Here is a 12,233-nt window from a genome sequence, read left to right as displayed (position 1 = left end):
AGTAAAGTAACATTTCTTTAAATATTACTTAAAGCTATAATCTATATGAATATACAGATCTTAAAAGGCTGTGTAGAGGCTATTTAGAATATTCATACATTATTTGAAACTTACAAGTAAAAAAAATTTTATTCAAATTTAGGGAAACACGCCACAAAAATGAATTTGCAGAAAACTACGTCAATTAAGATTCCAAATATTGACAAAACAGTTTACTGTAATTTTGTTAAGGGGGCTTCCTAGGTGGCAGAGTGGTAAAGTGTCTGCCTGCAGTGCATGAGACATGGGTTCAATCCTTGATTCAGAAAGCTCCCCTGGAGAAGGAAATGTCTACCCACTCAAGTATTCTTGCCTGGAAAATACCATGGGCAGAGGAGCCTGGTAGGCTACAATCCATGGGGTTACAAAGAATCAGACACAACAGTTGCTAAACAAAATTTTGCTAAGAACATTACTGTGCTAAAATCTGTTATTTTAAACAATTAAATGTAAGTAAGTTGGATTTTTTTTATAATGTGATAGTCCTACAAAATAAATTCTAATGAAACTTATGTTAAGAAATAATTTAAGGTTAACGTTAACAAATTTAAAGATAAAAACCACATGATTATCTCAATAGATGCAGAGAGAGCCTTTGACAAAATTCAACATCCATTTATGATAAAAACTCTCTGAAAAGCAGGCATAGAAGGAACGTGCCTCAACATAATAAAAGACATATATGATAAACCCACAGCAAACATTACCCTCAATGGTGAAAAATTGAAAGCATTTCCCCTAAAGTCAGGAACAAGACAAGGGTGCCTGTTCTCACCACTACTATTCAGCATAGTTTTGGAAGTTTTAGCCACAGCAATCAGAGAAGAAAAATAAATAAAAGAAATCCAGATTGGAAAAGAAGTAAAACTCTCACTGTTTGCAGATGACATGATCCTCTACACAGAAAACCCTAAAGACACCACCAGAAAATTACTAGAGCTAATCAGTGAATATAGGAAAGTTGCAGGATATAAAATTAACACACAAAAATTCCTTGCATTCCTATACACTAATGGTGAGAAAACAAAAAGAGAAATTAAGAAAACAATTCCATTAACCATTGCAAAAAAAAAAAAATAAAATACTTAGGAATAAATCTACCTGAAGAAACAAAAGACCTATCTATAGAAAACTATAAAACACTGATGAAAGAAATCAAAGATGACACAAATAGATGGAGAAATATACCATGCTCGTGGATCATAGAATCAATATAGTGAAAATGAGAATACTACCCAAAGCAATCTGTAGATTCAATGCAATCCCTATCAAGCTACCAAAGGCATTTTTTTCACAGAACTAGAACAAATAATTTCATTAATTTGTAAGGAAATACAAAAAACCTCAAATAGCCAAAGCAATCTTGAGAAAGAAAAATGGAACTGGAGAAGTCAACCTGCCTGACTTCAGACTATACTACAAAGCTACAGTCATCAAAACAGTATGGTACTGGCATAAAGACAAAAATATAGATCAATGGAACAAAATAGAAAGCCCAGAGATAAATCCACGCGCCTATGGACACCTTATCTTTGACAAGGGAAGCAAGAATATACAATGGAGAAAACACAATCTCTTTAACAAGTGGTGCTGGGAAAACTGGTCAGTCACCTGTAAAAGAATGAAACTAGAATACTTTCTAACACCATACACAAAAATAAATTCAAAATGGATTAAAGATCTAAACGTAAGACCAGGAACTATAAAACTCTTAGACGAAAACATAGGCAAAACACTCTCTGACATAAATCACAGCAGGATCCTCTATGACCCACCTCCCAGAGCAATGGAAATAAAAGCAAAAATAAACAAATGGGACCTAATTAAACTTAAAAGCTTTTGCACAACAAAGGAAACTATAAGCAAGGTGAAAAGACAGCATTCAGAATGGGAGAAAATAATAAGAAATGAAGCAACTGACAAAGAATTAATCTCAAAAATATACAAGCAGTTCATGCAGCTTAATACCAGAAAAATAAATGACCCAATCAAAAAATGGGCCAAAAAACTAAACCGACATTTCTCCAAAGACATACAGATGGCTAACAAATACATGAAAAGATGCTCAACATCACTCATTATCAGAGAAATGCAAATCAAAACCACAATGAGGTACCATCTCATGCTGGTCAGAATGGCTGCTATCAAAAAGTCTACAAACAATAAATGCTGGAGAGGGTGAGGAGAAAAGGGAACCCTCTTACAGTGTTGGTGGGAATGCAAATTAGTACAGCCACTATGGAGAACAGTGTGGAGATTTCTTAAAAAACTGGAAATAGAACTCCCATACAACCCAGCAATCCCACTGCTGGGCATACACACTGAGGAAACCAGAATTGAAAGAGACATGTGTACCCCAATGTTCATCGCAGCACTGTTTATAATAGCTAGGACCTAGAGGCAACCTAGATGTCCATCAGCAGATGAATGGATAAGAAAGCTGTGGTACATATACACCATGTAATGTTACTCAGCTGTTAAAAAGAACACATTTGAATCAGTTCTAATGAGGTGAATAAAACTGGAGCCTGTTATACAGAGTGAAGTAAGTCAGAAAGAAAAACACCAATACACTATACTAATGCATATATATGGAATTTAGAAAGATAGTAACAATGATCCTATATGGGAGACAGCAAAAGAGACACAGATATAAAGAACAGACTTTTGGACTCTGTGGGAGAAGGCCAGGGTGGGATGATTTGAGAGAATAGCATTGAAACATGTATATTACCATATGTGAAAAAGATCACCAGTCCAAGTTCAATGCATGAAACAGGGCAATCAAAGCTGGTGCACTGGGACAACCCTGAGAGATGGGATGGGAGGGAGGTGGGAAGGGGGGTTCAGGATGGGGGACATTTGTACACCCATGGCTGATTCATGTCAGTGTAAGGCAAAAACCACTACTATACTGTAAAGTAATTAGCCTCCAATTAAAATAAATTAATAAATTTATTAAAAAGAAATAGTTTAAGGTTAAAAGAATATTTGGTACAACACATTACAGGATATGAGAACTTTCTTTCTGTGTTTAGGATTGCCCTTTACCCAAGATTATTACTGATCTAATAACCCTGTTTCAAAACAAGATTCTACAGAGCCTGAGTATCCCACTGATTCCCAGGCACTTGATCTCCTAGGTTATTTTTTGAGCATTGCAATTTTTGTGACTAAATATGCTCAAATTATTTTTCTTAAGATGAGGAAGCTAAATTATTACTTTTGAAAGTTGTACTTTTTTATAGAAATCAGTACATCTCAAACATGAGTGCACTTTAAAACCACCAGGGGAGTTATAAACAAATGCTGGTTCTTAGCTGGTCTTAATTATAGATAGACAGAGATATAGATATAGATAGATATCTATATAAAAATCTACTGTAGATAAATAGAGATGGAGCTAGGGAAGAAGAGAGGGTTAGAGATAGAGATGACAGGGACAGAGACATCTTCTGCCAACCTTTTCACTCTCCTCTTTTACTTTCATCAAGAGGCTCTTTAGTTCTTCACTTTCTGCCATAAGGGTGGTGTCATCTGCATATCTGAGGTTATTGATATTTCTCCCAGATATTTCTTCTGGGCCCTGACACTCTCAGAGATTTTTATTTAATTATTCAGAATGTGACCAGTTCAGTTCAGTTCAGTCACTTAGTTGTTTCCAACTCTTTGCAACTCCATGAACTACAGCATGCCAGGCCTCCCTGCCCAACTCCTGGAGTTTACTCAAACTCATGTGCATTGAGTCGGTAATGCCATCCAACCGTCTTATCCTCTATTATCCCCTTCTCCTCCTGCCCTCAATCTTTCCCAGCAGCAGGGTCTTTTCAAATGAGTCAGCTCTTCACATCAGATGGCCAAAGTATTGGAGATTCAGCTTCAACATCAGTCCTTCCAATGAACACCCAGGACTGATCTCCTTTAGGATGGACTGGTTGGGTCTCCTTGCAGTCCAAGGGACTCTCAAGAGTCTTCTCCAACACAACAGTTCAAAAGCACCAATTCTTTGGCTCTCAGCTTTCTTTATAGTCCAACTCTCACATCCATACATGACCACTGGAAAAACCATAGCTGACTAGACGGACCTTTGTTGACAAAGTAATGTCTCTGCTTTTTAATATACTGTCTAGGTTGGTCATAACTTTTCTTCCAAGGAGTAAGCGTCTTTTAATTTCATGGCTGCAGACACACCTGCAGTGATCTTGGAGCACCAAAAAGTAAAGTTAGCCACTGTTTCCCCATCCATTTGCCATGAAGTGATGGGACCAGATGCCATGATTTTCGTTTTCTGAATGTTGAGCTTTAAGCCAACCTTTTCACTCTCCTCTTTCACTTTCATCAAGAGGCTCTTTAGTTCTTCACTTTCTGCCATAAGGGTGGTGTCATCTGCATATCTGAGGTTATTGATATTTCTCCCAGCAATCTTGATTCCAGATTGTGCTTCAGCATTTCTCATGTACTCTGCATATACGTTAAATAAGCAGGGTGACAACATGCAGCCTTGACGTACTCCTTTCCCAATTTGGAACCAGTCTGTTGTTCCATGTCCAGTTCTAACTATTCCTTCCTGTCCTGCATACAGGTTTCTCAAGAGGCAGGTCAGGTTCTGTTATGCCCATCTCTTTCAGAATTTTCCACAGTTTATTGTGATCCACACAGTCAAAGGCTTTGGCATAGTCAATAAAGTAGAAACAGATGTTTTCCTGGAACTCTCATGCTTTTCCAATGATCCAGTGGATGTTGGCAATTTGATCTCTGGTTCCTCTGCTTTCTTCAAAACCAGCCTGAACATATGGAAGTTCATGGTTCACTTACTGCTGAAGCCTGGCTTGGAGTATTTTGAGCATTACTTGACTAGTGTGTGAGATGAGTACAATTGTGTGGTAGTTTGAGCATTCTTTGGCACCACCTTTCTTTGGGATTGGAATGAAAACTGACCTTTTCCAGTCCTGTGGCCACTGTTGAGTTTTCCAAATTTGCTGACATATTGAGTGCAGCACTTTCACAGCATTATCTTTCAGGATTTGGAATAGCTCAACTGGAATTCCATCACCTCCACTAGCTTTGTTCATAGTGATGCTTCCTAAGGCCCACTTGACTTCACATTCCAGGATGTCTGGCTCTAGGTGAGTGATCACACTATCATGATTATCTGGGTCGTGAAGATCTTTTCTGTACAGTTCTTCTGTGTATTCTTGCCACCTCTTCTTAATATTTTCTTCTGTCAGATCCATACCATTTCTGTCCTTTATTGAGCCCAACTTGCATGAAATGTTCCCTTGGTGTTTCTAATTTTCTTGAAGAGATCTCCAATCTTTCCCATTCTATTGTTTTCCTCTATTTCTTTGCACTGATGGCTGAGGAAGGCTTTCTTATCTCTCCTTGCTATTCTTTGGAACTCTGCATTCAGATGGGTATATCTTTCCTTTTCTCCTTTGCTTTTCACTTCTCTTCTTTTCACAGCTATTTGTAAGGCCTCCTCAGACAGCCATTTTGCTTTTTTGCATTTCTTTTCCATGAGGATGGTCTTGATCCCTGTCTCCTATATAGTGTCATGAACCTCCATCCATAGTTCATCAGGCACTCTGTCTATCAGATCTAGTCCCTTAAATCTATTTCTCACTTCCACTGTATAGTCATAAGGGATTTGATTTAGGACATACCTGAATGATCTAGTGGTTTTCCCCACTTTCTTCAATTTAAATCTGAATTTCGCAATAAGGAGTTCCTGATCTGAGGCACAGTCAGCTCCCGGTCTTGTTTTTGCTGACTGTATAAAGTTTCTTCATCTTTTGCTGCAAAGAATATAATCAATCTGATTTCGATGTTGACCATCTGATGATGTCCATGTGTAGAGTCTTCTCTTGTGTTGTTGGAAGAGGGTGTTTGGTATGACCAGTGCATTCTCTTGGCAAAACTCTATTAGCCTTTGCCCTGCTTCATTCTGTACTCCAAGGTCAAATTTGCCGTTACTCCAGGTATTTCTTGAGTTCCTTTTTGCATTCCCGTCCCCTTTCATGAAAAAAAAACATCTTTTTGGGGTGTTAGTTCTAAAAGGTCTTGTAGGTTTTCATAGAACCATTCAACTTCAGCTTCTTCAGTGTTACTGGTCGGGGCATAGAGTTGGATTATGGTGATATTGAATGGTTTTCCTTGGAAACAAACAGAGATCATTCTGTTGTTTTTGCGATTGCATCCAAGTACTGCATTTCTGACTCTTTTATTGACTGTGATGGCTACTCCATTTCTTCTAAGGGATTTTTGCCCATAGTAGTAGATATAATGGTCATCTGAATTAAATTCACCCATTCCAGTCCATTTTAGTTTGCTGATTCCTAGAATATCGATGTTCACTCTTGCCATCTCCTGTTTGACCACTTCCAATTTGCCTTGATTCGTGGACCTAACATTCCAGGTTTCTATGCAATATTGCCCTTTACAGCATCAGACCTTACTTCTATCACCAGTCACTTCCACAAGTGGGTGTTGTTTTTGCTTTGGCTCCATCCCGTCATTCTTTCTGGAGTTATTTCTCCACTGATCTCCAGTAGCATATAGGGCACTTACCGACCTGGGGAGTTCCTCTTTCAGTATCCTATCTTTTTGCTTTTTCACACTGTTCATGGGGTTCTCAAGGCAAGAATACTGCAGTGGTTTGCCATTTCCTTCTGCAGTGGACCACATTCTGTCAGACTTCTCCACCATGACCTGTCTGTCTTGGGTGGCCCCACATGGCATGGCTTAGTTTCATTGAGTTAGGCAAGGATGTGACCAAGGTTTACATATTTTTACAAGACCTCCAAGTGATTATAATGCACCCCATGGGCTGAAAATGCGCCCCATGGGCTCACATGTTGTAAGGAAACCATTCAACATGAAGTGTCTATGTGCTGGTACATTTCTCAAAAATACAAATGGGTGTAACATTTTTATAGTAAGAATAGTATCATCTAAGCTTTAAACATCATTATGACAAAGCCTAGAAGGTAGACAGAATTCGCCTATTGCAATATGAACTTGATATAAATATTAATATGTAGTCAGGAGACCGAATTCTGGAATTAAGTCAGCTTCCCTACTGTCTACTGACCTTGGACACTTAATCTCCCTGAGCCTCAGTTTCCTCATCTGAAATAAGGATAAAAATGATTCTCACCTAGGTATTTTTTAAGCTTGGAGAACTAACAGCTTAACATACTTCAGAAGTAGCCCTAAGTCTGCCATTTTGCTTTAAATGAGAAATCCCTTTTGTTGTGGTTTAGTTGTATTGTTGTTATTGTTTTTCAACATTGCAAGGGATTGGGTGGGAGGCATTATTAGCACTTTGTGGAATCATTCTCAAATCAAAGCAAGTTGACTTTCTGGCTACCAGTAGCACCCTCCCCAGTAACTAAGACAATCACTTGTCCATAAAGCCCCTCATTGGGCAGAGGAACCACTATGAAGTTGAGAACTCCAGCCGAGAATAAGCGTGTAGAAATGCCAAGGGAGAGGGAGTCTGCTCGCTTTTGAGCTCTTAAATAACAGACTTCTAAATAAGAATTCATTTGCAGAGGACTGGGCTGCTAAAAATAAAGTGTAGAAACTTTATTATAAGGTTTATTATAGAGATTATTGTAAAGTTTTAAAACTTTTATTATAATGATCATCCAACTAAAATTATGTCATCAAAAGCCATGTCTTTCATTTTATAAAAGGATCCATGTCTGGTTTTGTTTCCAAATCAACCACACCCGCTCTGTAAGTGCAGCCTGTCTTCAGGACCCTTCCCCATGGTGTCATATGTGCAGGTATTGCTAGGCCAATAAAAAGCTGCCTATTGTCTTCAAAATCAGCAGAACTCATACTCCATGAATTAAACTTCAAGAGCACAGACATCACCCACACAACCCCTGTGGTGCTCATATACTTGTAAACGGTAGAAATAATAGCCTTGCAAAATTTTCACTGTGGATCCAAGATTCAAGTTGCTATTATTGTTTTATAACTTTTTGCTGATTCTTCAAATCTGACTCTTCCTTAGTCAAATTCACAGTTGTTTCTAACTAGAATTAATAGTAGACCATAGAACGCAGTACTGCCAGTTAGAAGACCCAGGTTTAAGTCCTTAAAATGGCAAATTCCGAAAGAGTAATCGTAACTTGCTTTGTCTAACTTGCTATTTGTGAAGAGCAAATATGATAAGAATGTTAATAGGTTACATGTATTAAAATGTTAATTCCTTATTATATATTAAGCACCATGCTGAGTGTTTCATATGAAACACCTTCTTCAATCATCCTAACATCTCTAGGTATAAGTATTATTCTCATTCCCAGGACTTCTCTAGTGGTCCGGTGATTAAGACTCCAGCCTTCCAGTGCAGGGAGCGTGGGTTTGATCCCTGGTAAAGGTACTCAGGGGCTTCCCAGGTAGCCCTAGTGGTGAAGAACCAGCCTGCCATTGCAGGAGACCTAAGAGATGTGGGTTCTATCCCTGGGTTGGGAAGATCCCCTGGAGAAGGGCATGGCAACCCACTCCAGTATTCTTGCCTGGAGAATCCCATGGACAGAGGAGACTAGTGGGCTAGAGTCCATAGGGTTGCACAGAGTCAGACACGACTGAAGCAACTTAGCATACACACATGAGGGTACTAAGATCCTACATACCACATGGTGTGGCCAAAAAAATTAAAAAGTAAATATTTTTTTAAATTATTATCATTCTTATTTGGCAGATGAGGAAATAACAGAGGCACAGAGAGGTTTTTAATGACTGGTCCAAGATCACTCAGCTTGGAAGTGACAAGCAGAACTCACACTGAGATATATCTGAAAAACCAAAAACACTAATTTGAAAAGATACATGCACCCCAGTGTTCATAGCAGCATTATCTACAATTTGCCATGGTACAGAAGCAGCCTGTTTCTACCAACAGATGAATGGATAAAAGAAGATGTGGGATATATGTATATCTATATGTATACAATAGAATACTATTCAGCCATAAAAAGAATGAAATTTTACTATTTGCAGCAACATGGATGGATTTGGAGAACACTATTCTAAGTGAAATAAGTCAGACAGAGAAGGACAAATACTGTATCACTTACACGTGGAATCTTAAAAATACAACCAACTAGTGAATATAACGAAAAAAGAAGTAGACTCACAGATATAGAGAAAAAGCCAGTGGTCACTAGTGGAAGGGCACTGGTAGGAGATTAAGAGGTGCAAATTGTCAGGTATAAAATAAGGTACAAGGATATATTGTACAACATGGAAAATATAGCCAATACTTTATAGTAACTATAAATGGAGTATAACCTTTTAAAACTGTGAATCACTATGTTGTGCACCTGTAACTTACATAATATTGTACAGCAACTGCACTTCAACTTTAAAAATAAAGGACTCACACCCAGGACTATCTGCCTTCTTGGCCTCAGCTCTTAAGCACTGTGATAGCATCTGCCTAACTGACATAAAATGAATTGTAAACTCTAAAGTGCTGTGGAGATTTTAATCATTTATTTTATGTTTTTAATCTGTAACTGTTTACCTGAAGCATCCAAATCTCATTTACCCATCATGGTGACATTTATTTTTTCTGACTGCTCATTTGTGAGCAGCACAAGGATCTTTTAATAACTATGAATATTCCCATAAGACATAATCATAGCTTCTGGTTTTGTTTCAGATTAATGGTCAAGCCTTAAATGTTCTCTTTTCTGTCTTTGGCAAGGTGTCAGCCCAGGGCATTCAGTCCACGCCTCTGAACTTGGCAGTGAACTGGCGGTGTGAACCAGCAAGCACTGACCTGCGCATAGATTACAAATACAATACAGATGCAATGACAACAGCCGTGGCCCTCAACAACGTGCAGTTCTTGGTCCCCGTGGATGGAGGGGTAACCAAGCTCCAGGCAGTGCTTCCACCAGCAGTCTGGTAAGGAGCCACTAGCCCCCTTCCTCTTCACCAAAGGGCTCCTTCTGACAAAGGCTTAACAGACATTTTAATATTTGTGTTTCCTATAGGAAGAGATCACAGTAGGCCTGGGTGTCAGGGTTCGGGGCAGAAAACAGAAACTGCTGTAGCTATTTCAAGCAGAAAATGATTTAACACAGGGATTTCGTTCATACACAAAAAGAAGAACAAGGTTTAGGCTGGATCTCCAAGAATAATTCCTAGAACACTGCAGAACTGACCCACCAGGGGGGTTGGTACCTCTGCTGCAACCAGGAAGGAGAGAAATTAGAAGGCTGTCAGTGGAGCCATTGAATTCGAGAATCCACCACCCTCATGAGAATCCAAGGATAAGAAAGCTCCTACCGGCACTGCCTAAACTGCTTCTCAACAACTACACAACCGAGACTGGACTGGAGCACGGTTTAAGAAGATGCCCCACATCATCTCAGGCTGCTGACTAGCAGAGAACAGCCCAAAAAGCATCAAGAAAATGGCCTCTGCCCCGCTTCTGTCCTCCAAATCTTAATTAGTGCATGTGATTGGTGGACCTTAGTCTGCATCTAGGACCCTAATTACAAGGGAGTCTGAGTTTCATTTTGCAGTCTCTGTATTATTAAAAGGTACACTAGAGAAGGTATGGGAACAGAAATGGAATAGACACCAAGTATCAATAATGGCTATAAATAGAGCTATTCTCCTAAGGAAAAATATTACAGTGATTCCATATGATTGTTAGAAGCAAAAAGTAGAACATTAAAAAAAAGAATGTCAACCATATAACAGCTTCAATTTAAATTACCTGAGTTAATTGATCAACTAACACTTCCCTTCTATTTTTTCAGTAGATGTGTTAAATTTTTTTAACTGCACTGCCTTCTAAATGTTTAACTCTTTGACGGTGTTGTGACAGTAAAGAAAGAGAAAGCAGAGGATTTGTGGATAGATGGATGGATGAATGAAAGGATGGATAGATGGAAGGGTCGATAGATGAAAGGAGGGAGGGGAAGAGGAGGGATGATGGATGGATAGATAGATAATGCTTAAATTGTAGCTAAAATTTTTAAGATCATTTTTATTAATTAACACTCTGGAAAAATATGACATCCATTAAACAAAAACCCTTACATATGCAGAAGTCTTTTACCTATTTTATTTTTAGGAATGCTGACCAACAAAGAATATTGTGGAAGATTCCTGATATTTCTCAGAAGTCAGAAAATGGAGGTAATGCAATCACAAGCTTATTTTATTTAATATATAAAGCTGAAATAACTGTCAGGTATTAAAAAACTATTAATCGAAATACCCTTAACACTAAAAGTAATAAAAGTATTTTGGTTAAGTTTGTTATGTATTATTATTTTTACCAATAAGAGAAAATAGTTCTTCAATGAATCCTCTGTTACCTCTTTTCCACCGAACACCCCACATCAAACAGACCATACATGAAGGAGAGACCTTCTAATGGAAGATGTTTTCATTCTGTATCAGATCTCACACACTGATAGTTTAGCTATTTTTCACTTTCCTTGTATATTAGTCATAAGCTGAAAATACATTGCCTTCCAAGTATCATGCTTCCAAATTTTGAAGTACCATTTGGCTGAATTACCTTTTTATTGGTGTATTTAAAAAGTAATGAATAATATTTCATGATAAATATTATTCATCACTGTTTTGTCCCTGAAATATACATATACTATGTTCTAGGAAGATTGATTTTGCACTTTAACCTTGAATACAATTTCCAAAATTATATCCAGAATGTTGTGTTGACTGTTATCTTTTAAATTGTTATCAATAATACTCTTTTTGTAGGGGTAGGTTCTTTATTGGCAAGATTTCAGTTATCTGAAGGCCCAAGCAAACCTTCCCCATTGGTTGTGCAGTTTACAAGTGAAGGAAGCACTCTTTCTGGCTGTGACATTGAACTTGTTGGAGCAGGGTACAGATTTTCACTCATCAAGAAAAGGTTTGCTGCAGGTAAGTGGGTATCTTGTGTGCTCATTTGCAGACAACAATATTGCCTTAGCTATTCTTCCTTAAGAAGGAATATGTTATGATTTTCTGATCATCTTCTTCCTCTTCTTCTCCACTCCCAACCCCCATTTCCCATCACAATCAGAAAGCAAACCAATTGTTGAATGAAGTAAAAATAGGACAATAAACTAGGGAAATCAGAAATTAGGATGGCCCTGCCTACTTATCATGGCTCTGGCTAGTTCTTACATGGGACTGACCTGTCA

At 38.2% G+C, this 12,233-nt stretch overlaps 1 protein-coding gene across 16 annotated transcripts in view; it reads left to right on the top strand.

Moving 5' to 3' along the window:
- The window catches only part of SGIP1 (SH3GL interacting endocytic adaptor 1), a 238,198-nt gene that overhangs the window by 217,159 nt on the left and 8,806 nt on the right, over nucleotides 1-12,233 (top strand). For all 16 annotated transcript variants that reach the window (XM_070786382.1, XM_070786374.1, XM_070786373.1 and 13 more), the window contains 3 exons: nucleotides 9,764-9,966; nucleotides 11,147-11,211; nucleotides 11,806-11,970. In XM_070786382.1, coding sequence (XP_070642483.1) covers nucleotides 9,764-9,966; nucleotides 11,147-11,211; nucleotides 11,806-11,970 — 433 coding nt within the window. The remainder of the gene's footprint in view (nucleotides 1-9,763; nucleotides 9,967-11,146; nucleotides 11,212-11,805; nucleotides 11,971-12,233) is intronic.

The sequence above is a fragment of the Bos indicus genome, chromosome 3 (genome assembly GCF_029378745.1).
Source record: "Bos indicus isolate NIAB-ARS_2022 breed Sahiwal x Tharparkar chromosome 3, NIAB-ARS_B.indTharparkar_mat_pri_1.0, whole genome shotgun sequence".
Classification (NCBI taxonomy): Eukaryota; Metazoa; Chordata; class Mammalia; order Artiodactyla; family Bovidae; genus Bos; species Bos indicus.
Note: the sequence above shows the minus strand (reverse complement) of the source record. Positions and strands in the feature narration are given on the sequence as shown.